General features: G+C 42.7%; 3 protein-coding genes across 3 annotated transcripts in view; 1 reads left to right on the forward strand and 2 right to left on the reverse strand.

Moving 5' to 3' along the window:
* dhx34 (DEAH (Asp-Glu-Ala-His) box polypeptide 34) overlaps positions 1-5,271 on the reverse strand; it is a 30,059-nt gene extending 24,788 nt beyond the window's left edge. The window contains 3 exon segments of the mRNA XM_064975354.1: positions 3,847-3,929; positions 3,932-3,962; positions 4,212-5,271. Coding sequence (XP_064831426.1) covers positions 3,847-3,929; positions 3,932-3,962; positions 4,212-4,904 — 807 coding nt within the window. The 5' untranslated portion in view covers positions 4,905-5,271.
* A 1,019-nt stretch (positions 5,272-6,290) lies between these two features.
* Positions 6,291-13,278, forward strand: LOC135545127 (lipase member I-like). The gene is made up of 9 exons (XM_064972758.1): positions 6,291-6,430; positions 6,898-7,009; positions 7,345-7,446; positions 7,561-7,668; positions 8,053-8,220; positions 11,625-11,717; positions 11,821-11,932; positions 12,838-13,023; positions 13,215-13,278. Exons 1-9 carry the CDS (start codon positions 6,296-6,298, stop codon positions 13,276-13,278), a joined length of 1,080 nt encoding a protein of 359 aa, XP_064828830.1. The 5' UTR covers positions 6,291-6,295.
* A 101-nt stretch (positions 13,279-13,379) lies between these two features.
* st14a (ST14 transmembrane serine protease matriptase a) overlaps positions 13,380-16,075 on the reverse strand; it is a 92,585-nt gene continuing 89,889 nt past the window's right edge. The window contains exon 18 of the mRNA XM_064972759.1: positions 13,380-14,817. Within this exon, the coding sequence (XP_064828831.1) occupies positions 14,659-14,817 (159 nt within the window). The 3' untranslated portion in view covers positions 13,380-14,658. The remainder of the gene's footprint in view (positions 14,818-16,075) is intronic.

Below are 16,075 nucleotides of genomic sequence, written 5' to 3' on the forward strand. Positions count from 1 at the left end.
ATGGAACAACAAGTGTGCATCCCAAATGGAACCATATTCCCTATATAGTGCACTACTATAGACCAGAATCCAGAATCCTATAGACCAGAGCCCCTATATAGTGCACTACTATAGACCAGAGCCCTATTCCCTATAGGGGCGGCATATAGTGCGTTGGACTAGTACGGAAGGTTGTGAGTTCAAACCCCCGAGCCGACAAGGTACAAATCTGTCGTTCTGCCCCCAGGCAGTTATTCCCTCATTGAAAATAAGAATGTGTTCTTAACTACTTGCCTGGTTAAATAAAGTAAAAATTAACCAGAGCTCTGGATTCCTAAATGACTCAAATGTAAATAAATGTGTACACTACTATAGACCATAGCCCTATTCCCTATATAGTACACTACTTTAGACCAGAGCCCTATTCCCTATATAGTGCACTACTTTAGACCAGAGCCCTATTCCCTATATAGTGCACTACTTTAGACCAGGCCCTATTCCCTATATAGTGCACTACTTTAGACCAGAGCCTATTACCTATATAGTGGCACTACTATATAGACCAGAGCCCTATTCCTATATAGTGCACTACTATAGACCAGAGCCCTATTCCCTATATAGTGCACTACATTAGACCAGAGCCCTATAGAACCCTATTCCCTAAATAGTGCACTACTTTAGACCAGAGCCTATTCCCTATATAGTGGTACTACTATAGACCAGAGCCCTATTCCCTATATAGTGCACTACTATAGACCAGAGCCCTATTCCCTATATAGTGCACTACATATAGACCAGAGCTCCCTATAGAACCCTATTAGTGCACTACTATAGACCAGAGCTCTATTCCCTAAATAGTGCACTACTTTAGACCAGAGCCCTGTGGAACATTCCTATATTGGGACACAGCCCTAGAAAGCCCATGGGACAAAGCCCTAGAAAGGCCTAGATATAGTGAGAGTAAAGTTATCTGTCTGTTCTGTAACCCACCTGGCATACACACAGTTCCTTCAGAGAGTATTCAGACCCCTTGACTTTAAAACCTTTTTTTTTTACGTTACAGCCTTATTCTAAAATTGATTAAATACAAATCCTCAGCAATTTACACACAATACCCCATAATGACATCACAATACCCCATAATGACATCACAATACCCCCCATAATGACATCACAATACCCCATAATGACATCACAATACCCCATAATGACATCACAATACCCCATAATGACAAAGCGAAACCAGGTTTTCAGAATATTTTGAAAATGTGTTTAAAAAACAAACAAAACAAGAATACCTTATTTTCATAAGTATTCAGACCCTTTGCAATGAGACTCAAAATTGAGCTCAGGTGTATCCTGTTTCCATTGATCATCCTTGAGATGTTTCTACAACTTGATTGGTGTCCACCTGCAGCATTGTAGCGGTATTTATTAGAGAGGGTAAAGAAGGTCCCCAAGAACATAGTGGCCTCCAACATTATGAAATGGAAGAAGTTTGGAACCACCAAGCCTCTTCCTAGAGCTGGTCGCCCGGCCAAACTGAGTAATCGGGGCAGAAGGGCCTTGGTCAGGGAGGTGACCAAGAACTTGATGTTATCTCCGACAGAGTTCCTGTGTGGAGATGGGAGAACCTTCCAGAAGGACAACCATCTCTGCAGCACTCCACCAATCAGGCCTTTATGGTATAGTGACCAGACGGAAGCCACTCCTCATTAAAAGGCACATGACAGCCTGCTTATAGTTTGCCAAAAGGGACCTAAAGGACTCTCATACCATGAGAAAAAAGATTCTCTGGTCTGATGAAACCAAGATTGAACTATTTGGCTTGAATGCCAAGCATCACGTCTGGAGGAAACCTGGCATCCATACGGTGAAGCATGGTGGTGGCAGCATCATGTTGTGGGGATGTTTTTCAGTGGCAGGGACTGGGAGACTAGTCAGGATCGAGGGAAAGATGAACGGGGCAAAGTACAGACAGATCCTTGATGAAAACCTGCTCCAGAGAGCTCAGGACCTCAGACTGGGGTGAAGGTTCACCTTCCTAAGCACACAGCCAAGACAATGCAGGAGTGGCTTCGGGACAAGTCTCTGCATGGTCTTGTGGCCCAGCCAGAGCCCAGACTTGAACCCGATCGAACATCTCTGGAGAGACCTGAAAATAGCTGTGCAGAGACGCTCCCCCTCCAACCTGACAGAGGTTGAGAAGATCTGCAGAGAAGAATAGGAGAAACTCCCCAAATGCAGGTGTGCCAAGCTTGTAGTGTCATACCCAAGAAGACTCGAGGCTGTAATCGCTAGGTCATTATGGGGTGTTGTGTGTAGATTGATGAGAAAAAAACATATTTAATCTATTTTAAGGCTGTAAAGTAGAAAATGTGGGAAAAGGGAAGGGCTGTGAATACTATCAGAGGGCACTGTATATTATCCGGAACATTTTATATTTATATGTATTATATTTACCTGGTATATATTACAAAACTGGGTGGTTCAAGCTGATTGGCTGACAGGCATGGTATATCAGACCGTATACCATGGGTATAACAAAACATTAATTTGTCTAATTTAGTTGATAACCAGTTTATCATAGCAATAAGGAACCTTGGGGGTTCGAGGTATATGGTTAATATACGGCTAAGGGCTGTGGCTAAGGGCTGTGGCTAAGGCCTGTGGCTAAGGGCTGTGGCTAAGGGCTGTGGCTAAGGGCTGTGGCTAAGGGCTGTGGCTAAGGGCTGTGTCCAGGCACTCTGGTTGAGAGAATGGCAAAGGGTGGCTACTTCTAAAATATACAATATATTTTGATTCATTTAAAACTTTTTTGGTTACTACATGATTCCATATGTGTTATTTCATACTTTTGATGTCTTCACTATTATTCTACAATGTAGAAAATAGTACAAATATAGAAAAACCCTTGAATGAGTAGGTGTGTCCAAACTTTTGACTGGTACTGTATATTATATGACCGAGTATATATATATTTTATTACCGGGTACATATTATATTACCTGGTATATATTATATTACCTGGTATATACAGTATTATATATTATATTACCTGATATACAGTACCAGTCAAAAGTTTGGACACACCTACTCATGAAGCCGGTTGAGAGAATGCCAAGAGTGTGCAAAGCTGTCATCAAGGCAAAGGGTGGCTACATTGAAGAATCTAAAATATAAAATATATTTTGATTTGTTTAATACTTTTTTGGTTACTACATATGTGTTAATATTTTCACTATTATTCTACAATGTAGAAAATAGTAAAAATAAAGAAAAGCCCTTGAATGAGTAGGTGTGTCCGAACTTTTGACTGGTACTGTATATTATACTACCTGGTACTGTATATTATACTACCTGGGTATATTATACTACCTGTATATTATACTACCTGGTACTGTATATTATACTACCTGGTACTGTATATTATATTACCTGTTACTGTATATTATACTACCTGGTACAGTATAGTATACTACTGGTACTGTATATTATACTACCTGGTACTGTATATTATACTACCTGGTACTGTATATTATATTACCTGTTACTGTATATTATATTACCTGTTACTGTATATTATATTACCTGTTACTGTATATTATACTACCTGGTACTGTATATTATACTACCTGGTACTGTATATTATACTACCTGGTACTGTACCTGGTATTATATTACCTGTTACTGTATATTATACTACATGGTACTGTATATTATAATACCTGGTACTGTATATTATACTACCTGGTACTGTATATTATACTACCTGGTACTGTATATTATACTACCTGGTACTATATATTATACTACATGGTACTGTATACTGTATATTATACTACATGGTACTGTATATTATAATACCTGGTACTGCTCCAGGGTCCCGTCAGCCTGGATCTGTCTCAGTAGTAACCCCTCTGTCAGGAACAACAGCTTGGTTGACGGGTACGGGTCCCCTCGAAACGGATCTGATAGCCAACCTGCAGATAAAACACAGTTGTCTGTCAGTTTGGGTTCATCTGCTTGTAGTTCTGCTAAATGTCTGAGTGTTGATTTGGTCTTTTTGTGTACAATATTGTGAATTTTTTCATTTTTCAATGGAACCCCCCCCCCACTTACTATTGTGTGAAAATGATTACATTTGTTTGATATCCCTATCCAAGCGTGATTCCAAAAACTATATTTTTCAAGCCTGTAAATAAACAGCCTCTTACTACACCACTACCTACCTTGGAGCCGTACTGGTTGAGACTCTCGAAGCTGACCCTCTTGGCGAGGGAGATACAGGCAATCCGCCGAGGCTGAGTGCAAGCTATGTGACTGAACCCAGAGGAGAGGAGGTACTGGGGGACCTGGGTGGACTTTCCACAGCCTGTATCCCCCGCCACCACTACTACCGGGTTAGCCCGCACCAACTCCACGATCCGGTCCCGGTACTGAAAGATAGGAAGGGCTTTCTGCTCCGCCCTCAACTTGGCCAGCTTCCCAAAGCTCTGCCTCTGGCTGAAGTCCAGGAAGTGCAGCAAAGCCAGGCGACAATCAGCTACCTCCTGACTCCCTGGGCCTGAGGAGCTGTGTCTGTGTCTCTGATCAGACCTCCCAGTCTCCAGCCTCTCCTCTGTGTCTTTGGTACAAACTGACACGTTGATCCGATAGCGGGCGTCATATTCTTTTGGCAGACCCAGATCTACAGTCTTCTTCCTGTCTCTGCCCTCCTCCATGTCTTCCTTCCTGCTGCCCCCTGACATGTCCTTCCTGGTTTTGAACCTCTGGAAGCGGTCGAAGAAGTTCCAGAACTCTTTGTGTTCCGTGGTTCCGTTCTGGATGTAGTCATGCCGGCGGAAGAAGATTTGGTCCATCTGAGCTCGGCACTGAGGGTTGTCCCAGTCCCAGCTACGGCTGTCTCTTCTCCTCTCTGACATCTCTAACGTTACAGCTTTAGATAACACAAACTCACGACTCTGACATCAAGTCAACCAGATGATTAGTAAGTCATTAAGACTAGCTCGACGCTCACTCAATAGTCAAGGGTCTCTAACATAGAAGTCTGAGTTAGTTAGCTAGTAGAGTAGTTGGCTAATAACTAGCAACTCATTTGCATTCAAGATAAATAATGTGTAAGCCAGCTATAGCTAAAGGTTATCTTGGTTTAGTCTATTTAATAATCCAAATACACATAATCAATCTAGTAATCCGTCTAGGTTATGATTTCGTGTTTCATCAGATCAATATTCAAGACAGCGCCAACAGAAAAATGAAGTTAGCAGCGGAACAATAATAAGGACGGTCCGTCTGAACTATTGTCCGACGACAACTGCTGCCATTGGGTATTAAGTTCCGCATGGTGAAGTTGATTTCTTTCACATTTTTTTATTTCACCTTTATTTAACCAGGTAGGCTAATTGAGAACAAGTTGGCCATTGACAAATCAAATACTTTATTGGAAATGTTTTAAATTAAATCTCAAACCATGTCTGGTTCTTATGTTATGTTTCTTGTGAACACTGTAATAGCAAACACGCAATATTCAGATCATTTTACGGTTGCAATTATTCATTTTTAGAAACATCTTTAACTGCATTCTTTGTAGTTGAATTTTCACTCTGCACTGATCAAGAAAGGGCTGGCTCACAAAAGCTCTACTGCTCTCTACGGTATTTTCATCAGAAGCATTCCAGTCTCCACCTCCACTGAGGCTTATCAGATCGTCAGAGTACAGAAGGCTGAATAGCAGGTAGGGAGATTTGCATTGTGGCTGGGGAAATGGAGAGAACAGGTGGAAGTGTGGAGAACTCTGGAGCTGACAGCAGCTTGGTCGTCTGGTCTCTACTGACCTTCTGTCTTCTGTCTGGTCCTGCCACAGGTACTATGGGGGGCGATTACTGCGTGATTAGCTCAGCTGCACATTAGAGGTCAACTCACATTTTCCAAAACTACTGGCTGTCTAATCATGATTTACTGGGGAGAAGTCCTCACAATAACCTAAAATGTAGTCACATGTTAACAACATGATTGATGTTTACAGATATTCTCTTCTCACAGGGGACCAACATGCCCACTGCTCTGAGTTCCTCTGTCTCAGCCCTCCCTCTCTTCTGGTGAGGCTCCTCAGCTTCTCCTCTGAGCAGGGTCCCTGTGGTTACCCCTTAGATCTCCCTCCTTCAGGCCTCCCATCTGGCCAGGGCCTCCCTCCACTTCCACCAGGCTTCCCAGGACTGGCCCCTGGTCCTGTGGCCTGGAGCCCCTCAGCCCCACAGTTGTGATTGTCCCAGGCAGGAGGCCAGCCAGGCTGCAGCCCAGCTGGGTGAGGGTGATGGCGGGGGAGCTGTTAGAGGCAGGGCTGGTTAATGTCCTGGTAGCTGATTGGCTGCTGCCCCCAGAGCAGGAGATCACAGAAGGAGCCAGACAGGTGGGAGAGAGGCTGGCACAGACCATACAGACACTACTGGTGGGTACACAGACCCTACTGGTGGGTACACAGACCATACAGACACTACTGGTGGGACACCTACAGACACTACTGGTGGGTACACAGATCATACAGACACTACTGGTGGGTACACAGATACTACTGGTGGGTACACAGACACTACTGGTGGGTACATGTTCCACACTGTGTAAAAGGTGTCCAGTAATATGCTTTAACTGGGTCAGGGAAACTGGCCCAAATTGAACATGAGTAAATGTGTTACAGTGTAGTAGATATGTAAAAAAAATGTTAACCTTTATTTAACGAAGCAATTCAGTCTTATTTTCAATGAGAGCCTTGGAACAGTGGGTTAACTGCCTGTTCAGGGGCAAAACAGATTTGTACCTTGTCAAATCAGGGATTTGAACTTGCAACCTTCCGGTTACTAGTCCAACGCTCTAACAACTAGGCTACCCTGCCACCCCATGTTGATGTTTATTCCTCAGGAGGACCAGGGCTCTTCTCCAGAGCTGTTCCACCTGGTAGGGTTTGGTGTTGGGGCCCATGTAGCTGGTGTGACCGGGGCCTGTTTGGAGGGAACTATTGGCAGGATCACAGGTACTGAGACATAATATAGGTCACATCTGATACCAGTCTATTCTGACTTTCAGATGAACCGACAGGTCAAATTCAGTGTTTTGTTCTTTTAAATTTTTTTTTTTTTTTTTTATTTTACTAGGCAAGTCAGTCAAGAACAAATTCTTATTTTCAATGACGGCCTAGGAACAGTGGGTTAACTGCGTGTTCAGGGGCAGAACGACAGATTTGTACCTTGTCAGCTCGGGGATTTGAACTTGCAACCTTTCGGTTACCAGTCCAACGCTCTAACCACTAGGCTACCCTGCCGCCCGCCCAAAAAATAATAATAAATGATGTGTTCTGATCCAACTCAGGCCTGGATCCGTTCTCACCAGTGTTTTCCGAGGTAGACAGCAGCCTGTCTCTGGATCACACTGATGCCCAGTACGTGGACGTGGTTCACACCAACTTCAACCGTGAGGAACTCTAACACATACCTCGTAAACCATGCAGTTACACCGAATAGCATAGTAGATTCATTTAGACATTTTGAACCAATCACTAAGTTCATTACCTGGTGTATTTTTCAGCCAATGAGCCGGTAGCTCCCCTGGGGGTTTCCAGACCGTTGGGTCATGTTGATTTCTACATCGGCAGAGGATATCATCTCCCTGGTTGTCCTCAGGCTCTCATGAAAAGTGTGTGACAGGTTTTTAAATTTTTTTATCATCTAAAATATTATAACAAACATCATGCCTGGGGCCCATGTGACCTGACCAGGAAAAGCTGTGTCCTTTAGGCTATCTACTATAACACAGAGGTTGGGATGACTCATACATTTGAGGCAGTTCTGCAGGGTAGTCACTAGCTTGCAGTCACAAAGTCATAGAATCTGATTTTCAACCTTAAAACACACTAACTTTTAAGACAAAAAAACAAACATTTTTTTTCTTTCAATAATTGTTAAGACATATAGCCATTTTGGACTTTGCAGCTATCCCATGTAGTGTGGACCGCTCAGTTCTGCCTCCAGGACAAGATTCAGCCCAATAAAGGTCAAGGTGCGTGTGGGTGTGTTCCAGGGGAGCAGTACTTGCTGTGCAGTCACCAACGGGCCTATAGGTTGTTCATCAGCTCCATCCGGTCCTCCTGCCCTCTCACAGCCTTCCCCTGCCAGGGAGTAGAGGACTTCCAGAGGGCTCTCTGTACACACTGTCACCACCCTGGCCTCAACATCTGCCCTCAGCTGGGTAAGAGACACACTGTCACCTTCCTGCCTCAACATCTGCCCCCAGCTGGGTAAGAGACAAGATAATGTAGACCAGCTGGGTAAGAGACAAGATAATTGTTGAATTTATTATGGATTTATTATGGATAAATGAATAAACAATATCCCCATTTTAAATATAATTGTATCTAGGTAAACTTATACTCTGTTTTATAAGTAATAGACAGAATGAGTTCATAAGAAGGGATTGTGTGACAGGACAAGGAGTAATAAAAAGTTAATGAACACCATTCCAACTAGGCAGGAACAAATGGGTTGTGGACTGTGGAAACACATACAGTGCCTTGCGAAAGTATTCGGCCCCCTTGAACTTTGCGACCTTTTGCCACATTTCAGGCTTCAAACATAAAGATATAAAACTGTATTTTTTTGTGAAGAATCAACAACAAGTGGGACACAATCATGAAGTGGAACGACATTTATTGGATATTTCAAACTTTTTTAACAAATCAAAAACTGAAAAATTGGGCGTGCAAAATTATTCAGCCCCTTTACTTTCAGTGCAGCAAACTCTCTCCAGAAGTTCAGTGAGGATCTCTGAATGATCCAATGTTGACCTAAATGACTAATGATGATAAATACAATCCACCTGTGTGTAATCAAGTCTCCGTATAAATGCACCTGCACTGTGATAGTCTCAGAGGTCCGTTAAAAGCGCAGAGAGCATCATGAAGAACAAGGAACACACCAGGCAGGTCCGAGATACTGTTGTGAAGAAGTTTAAAGCCGGATTTGGATACAAAAGATTTCCCAAGCTTTAAACATCCCAAGGAGCATTGTGCAAGCGATAATATTGAAATGGAAGGAGTATCAGACCACTGTAAATCTACCAAGACCTGGCCGTCCCTCTAAACTTTCAGCTCATACAAGGAGAAGACTGATCAGAGATGCAGCCAAGAGGCCCATGATCACTCTGGATGAACTTCAGAGATCTACAGCTGAGGTGGGAGACTCTGTCCATAGGACAACAATCAGTCGTATATTGCACAAATCTGGCCTTTATGGAAGAGTGGCAAGAAGAAAGCCATTTCCTAAAGATATCCATAAAAAGTGTCGTTTAAAGTTTGCCACAAGCCACCTGGGAGACACACCAAACATGTGGAAGAAGGTGCTCTGGTCAGATGAAACCAAAATGGAACTTTTTGGCAACAATGCAAAACGTTATGTTTGGCGTAAAAGCAACACAGCTCATCACCCTGAACACACTATCTCCACTGTCAAACATGGTGGTGGCAGCATCATGGTTTGGGCAGGCTTTTCTTCAGCAGGGACAGGGAAGATGGTTAAAATTGATGGGAAGATGGATGGAGCCAAATACAGGACCATTCTGGAAGAACACCTGATGGAGTCTGCAAAAGACCTGAGACTGGGACAGAGATTTGTCTTCCAACAAGACAATGATCCAAAACATAAAGCAAAATCTACAATGGAATGGTTCAAAAATAAACATATCCAGGTTTTAGAATGGCCAAGTCAAAGTCCAGACCTGAATCCAATCGAGAATCTGTGGAAAGAACTGAAAACTGCTGTTCACAAATGCTCTCCATCCAACCTCACTGAGCTCGAGCTGTTTTGCAAGGAGGAATGGGAATATATTTCAGTCTCTCTATGTGCAAAACTGATAGAGACATCCCCCAAGCGACTTACAGCTGTAATCGCAGCAAAAGGTGGCGCTACAAAGTATTAACTTAAGGGGGCTGAATATTTTTGCACGCCCAATTTTTCAGTTTTTGATTTGTTAAAAAAGTTTGAAATATCCAATAAATGTCGTTCCACTTCATGATTGTGTCCCACTTGTTGTTGATTCTTCACAAAAAAATACAGTTTTATATCTTTATGTTTGAAGCCTGAAATGTGGCAAAAGGTCGCAAAGTTCAAGGGGGCCGAATACTTTCGCAAGGCACTTTAAGGACGTTAGCCTATGTTTTACCCAACTGAAACTTAGCTCTGGGGTTTTTAGATAAGGCAGTGAGTGCATTCCTAGGTTTGCTGTTAATTATAACTGTCAGTTCAGTGGTGATCGATAATGTTGACGGGTCAAAAGTTATCTGGGAGTGTGTTAGTAAGTTAGAATGAACTTTTCACCTTACTTTGTCCCGGTCGAGAGGAGGTGATTCTGTTAAAGCAGTGAAATGACCTCATGATCTGTATATAAACTGCTGTACGTGTTTAAGTGGCGGCGCGCTCCGAGAATACATTCTATTACCTATTATTTAAAGACTGGTCTGCGTCTATTTTATGCAAACAAGAAATCTTACAAATTCTCATAAAATAGATTAAGGGCTTTCAATTGATGAAAGGGGGCGGCAGGGTAGCCTAGTGGTTAGAGTGTTGGACTAGTAACCGAAAGGTTGCAAGTTCGAATCCCCGAGCTGACAAGGTACAAATCTGTCGTTCTGCCCCTGAACAGGCAGTTAACCCACTGTTCCAAGGCCGTCATTGAAAATAAAAATTTGTTCTTAACTGACTTGCCTAGTAAAATAAAGGTAACATTTTTTAAAAAGCACATTGGCATAATTAAATTATACTAACAATAATGTAGACCAGCTGGGTAAGAGACAAGATAATGTAGACCCGCTGGGTAAGAGACAAGATAATGTAGACCAGCTGGACAAGTTAAGAGACAAGATAATGTAGCCCAGAGACAAGGTAAGAGACAAGATAATGTAGACCATCTAGGTAAGAGACAAGATAATGTAGACCAGCTGGGTTAAGAGACAATATAATGTAGACCATCTAGGTAAGAGAAAAGATAATGTAGATCAGCTGGGTAAGAGACAAGATAATGTAGACCATCTAGGTAAGAGACAAGATAATGTAGACCAGCTGGGTAAGAGACAAGATAATATGTAAGTCGCTCTGGATAAGAGCGTCTGCTAAATGACTTAAATGTAAATGTATAATGTAGACCAGCTGGGTAAGAGACAAAATAATGTAGACCAGCTGGGTAAGAGACAAAAATGTACTGTAGAGACCAGCTGGGTAAGAGACAATAATGTAGACCAGCTGGGATAAGAGACAAGATAATGTAAGAGACAAGATAATGTAGACCAGCTGGGTAAGAGACAAGATAATGTAGACCAGACCATTGGGTAAGAGACAAGATAATGTAGGCCATCTAGGTAAGAGACAAGATAATGTAGACCCGCTGGGTAAGAGACAAGATAATGTAGACCCGCTGGGTAAGAGACAAGATAATGTAGACCAGCTGGGTAAGAGACAAGATAATGTAGACAGCATAACTCTCTGACACACATTTCTCTCTCTGAACAAAGACGAGTCTTTCACACATGAAGAAACTGGTGTTGATGATTGGCTGTTTTCATCATCAAGACACCATCAGCTATTGGTTCTTCTCTCCTGTAGGCTACGACATCAGCTGGCTGCCTCCAGATCGACCAATCACCTTCCAGCCCCTGACCGCGGTCCTGGACATCACAGCAACGGACCCTTTCTGCGGTCAGAAACTCAGGACACACACTGACAGTGTCACACGGTTACCGTTCCTTCCTCTAGTGCAGGAACAGGAACAGTTGGTTAACCCACTTTATGGCCCTTCTAGTGACGCCGTTCCTGTTGGAGGTGCACCTGGAGGGAAACACCTCGTTAGAAGCCCAGCTATTTATTCAGCTGAAGGGAGACGTCAGGAAAACACCTGTCGTGTTGGTGTCCGGGTGAGACACTAGCATCTGGTTCTTCATTTATTAAATGTCTGCATCTCAAATGGGACCCTATTCCCTATATGGTGTACTATATATATCCCCATAGGGCCCTGGTCTAATGCTGTGTATTATATATCCCCATACTGTGGGCCCTGGTCTAATGGGCCCTGGTCTAATGCTGTGTATATATATATCCCCATAGGGCCCTGGTCTAATGCTGTGTACTATATATATCCCCATAGGGCCCCCCATAGGGCCCCTGGCCCTGGTCTAATGCTGTGTAGGGCCCTGGTCTAATGCTGTGTACTATATATCCCCATAGGGCCCTGGTCTAATGCTGTGTACTATATATCCCCATAGGGCCCTGGTCTTATATATCCCCATAGGGCCCTGGTCTAATGCTGTGGTCTAATGCTGTGTACTATATATCCCCATAGGGCCCTGGTCTAATGCTGTGTCTATTATATATCCCCATAAGGGCCCTGGTCTAATGCTGTGTATTATATATCCCCATATCTATATATCCCCATAGGGCCCTGGTCTAATGCTGTGTATTATATATCCCCATAGGGCCCTGGTCTAATGCTGTGTAGGGCCCTGGTCTAATGCTGTGTATATATATCCCCATAGGGCCCTGGTCTAATGCTGTGTATTATATATACCCATAGGGCCCTGGTCTAATGCTGTGTATTATATATCCCCATAGGGCCCTGGTCTAATGCTGTGTACTATATAATGCTGGAACAGGGTGCTATTTAGGGCCCTGGATGTCTAATGCTGTGTACTATATATACCCATAGGCCCTGGTCTAATGCTGTGTACTATATATCCCCATAGGGCCCTGGTCTAATGCAGTTAATGTCTTTATCCGGTGATTGTCTTGCCAACTCTAACGTGCCGTTGACCATTGTGTCCAGTCCTTCCCTGATGCAGTTTGAGTCTCATCAGATACACCAGTTCGTGGTTTCCGTACGTCACACTGTTCAGAAGTTCAGAAGCATAGCACTTCACTTCTACTCTCAACGCCTCCTGTACTTGGCCTGGAGGAAGAGACGGATTCACATCAGTCATCTAGTCCTTACACAACTACCCAGACACCAGGGGTAAATGGCATCACTACACCAACATAACACAGACGAAAACTCAACTCTCCTTCCATTTGCTAAAAAATAACACAAAAGCCCTTTCCGACCCCCCCCCGGGGTCGTCTGTGTGATGTCTGGGAGACGACGAGACTTTAAAAAAAACAAGGCTGTTTTTGTGTATTTACATCCCACAGGCTGGTATCTTACAGGACTCGGAGTGTTACCGCAGTGGAGAACCACAGAGTGGACGTGTATCTGCAGAAGGAAGAGTGAAGAGTTTGAAAAGTTTGGTCGTTCATATTTATTTTCAGGGAGGTCAAATGCTGGGCTGGGTAATCAGAAAATAACCATTAAAATATACTGAAGAAAATACAAAAGTTTGGTCGTTCATATTTATTTTAAACACTTATATATAAAAAACAATTACAGTAAGTGGTTGATTTGATAAATGCTGGATAATGTTTTAATTTCTAAGTTAAATTCGATCATTTGTACATGTCCTCAAAAAAAGATGTTGTGAAATCAATGTATTTCTATGCACAATGCTAACCGAACAGACGATCTCTAATGAAGCTTTATTCTGATGTAAAGGCGTTGACGTCGGACCCAAATTAAATGAAAAATAAAGTTGGGAGGAGAAAAAAAAGAAGAGCATCAAGGAATAAATCACATTTAAAAAAATAAAAGTTATTCATCATCATGTCGCATCAGAACTTCCTGGTATTTCAACAAAAAACTATTGCGTCAAACACCAAATCATAGTAGATAGTGACCCCAGCTCCATCCCGTCTGACCCCAGCTCCATCCCGTCTGACCCCAGCTCCATCCCGTCTGACCCCAGCTCCATCCCGTCTGTTTGAGCCCTGTGTTCCAAATGGCACCCCATTCCATACATAGTGTACCACCTTTAACAAAACAGAGCCCTTATGGATCCTGGTCAAAAGTAGTACACTTCATAGGGAATATGGCGCCATTTGGAATGCAAACCCCACCCCCTTCATGAGTACAAGGGCAACAAGTAAAAGAGTCTGAATTCACATTTAAGAGACCGTTCTAAAAGATGACGAGAAAACAAAACCTATGGGGAAACGATTCAAATCCAATGACAAAACAAGCAACGGAACACATCGTCTCCTTGTGTACACGCATGTAACAGTTTTTCTACAGTTACACCTTAAAAATGGCCCAAATCCTACCTATGCAAAACGTACCAGAAAATGTTGTGTGTATCCAATCCAAATGACTGATTGCAATGGGCAAAACTAATATAGCTAAAAAAAAATTTTTTTTAAAAACGCACAAAATTTGACATTATTTACAATTCTTAAAAACACTTTCACCACAAAACCACCTATTCCTCCTCATAACAAAAATACACATTCAGACACCAGTCATTATAATAAACATTTAGACATTAAGGCATCTGCCTTTCAACAGAGAAAACCCAACCAACGGTCCATAGTCCATCGATATGAAAGGGAGTGCATTGTGAGGCCTGAGATCAAAGCGTGTAAAATAGTTCACCACTCCTGGATAATGGAAGGGAGCGGAGGAGGGTAGAGGGCGAGTCCCGGCGAACCAGTAATCTGTACAGTACTGGCGTGTTCATCGGCCGGTTGTCCTCATCATTCCTAGTCGTTTCCCCGAGTCCTGTTACACGCCGGTCTTCTCCTTGATCCAGCCCCTGAACTTGGTGACGGTGCTGTAGATCCCAGGCTTGTCCCTACGGGCACAGCCGTCACCCCAACTCACCACTCCAGCCAGGAACATACGACTAGTACCAGGACTGGACAGAGGCCCGCCAGAATCCCCCTGAGAGAGAAAGTGTATGGTTATATATATATCATCCTATCTCAGTACTACTGTTGACCAGAGCCCTGTGGTTATATATATATCATCCTATCTCAGTACTACTGTTGACCAGAGCCCTGTGGTTATATATACATCATCCTATCTCAGTACTACTGTTGACCAGAGCCCTGTGGTTCTATATATATATATATCATCCTATCTCAGCACTACTGTTGACCAGAGCCCTGTGTTATATATATATCATCCTATCTCAGCACTACTGTTGACCAGAGCCCTGTGGTTTATATATACATCATCTTATCTCAGCACTACTGTTGACCAGAGCCCTGTGGTTTATATATACATCATCCTATCTCAGCACTACTGTTGACCAGAGCCCTGTGTTTATATATATATATCATCTTATCTCAGTACTACTGTTGACCAGAGCCCTGTGTTTTATATATATCATCCTATCTCAGCACTACTGTTGACCAGAGCCCTGTGGTTATATATATATATCATCTTATCTCAGTACTACTGTTGACCAGAGCCCTGTGGTTCTATATATATCATCCTATCTCAGCACTACTGTTGACCAGAGCCCTGTGGTTCTATATATATCATCCTATCTCAGCACTACTGTTGACCAGAGCCCTGTGGTTCTATATATATCATCCTATCTCAGTACTACTGTTGACCAGAGCCCTGTGTTTATATATACATCATCCTATCTCAGCACTACTGTTGACCAGAGCCCTGTGTTATATATATATATATCATCCTATCTCAGCACTACTGTTGACCAGAGCCCTGTGTTATATATATATATATATATCATCCTATCTCAGCACTACTGTTGACCAGAGCCCTGTGGTTATATATATATATATCATCCTATCTCACCACTACTGTTGACCAGAGCAGCCCTATATTATGGGCTGTATTATCATAGGGACAGAGAGTTCAGTACCTATCTCAGTACTACTGTTGACCAGAGCCCTGTGATCTGTCCTCCCATATTATACACAGTACTGTTGATGATATCGGATCTTCTGCAGGACGGATCTCAGAGCCTAACATACATACATACATACAATGACCATTAGTTCTTACCTGCAGGAAATGGGAGCATTATAATTTAACATATTATAACATTGCTATTAAATAATTAAAACTACTCAGTAACAAACCAAATATCATGCAGTATATATAGTTCTAATAACTAATACTGTATAATGAAAACCAGAGCCCATCCACATTCTCACTCATCCTGTGA

Source organism: Oncorhynchus masou, chromosome 9 (assembly GCF_036934945.1).
Source record: "Oncorhynchus masou masou isolate Uvic2021 chromosome 9, UVic_Omas_1.1, whole genome shotgun sequence".
Lineage (NCBI taxonomy): Eukaryota > Metazoa > Chordata > Actinopteri > Salmoniformes > Salmonidae > Oncorhynchus > Oncorhynchus masou.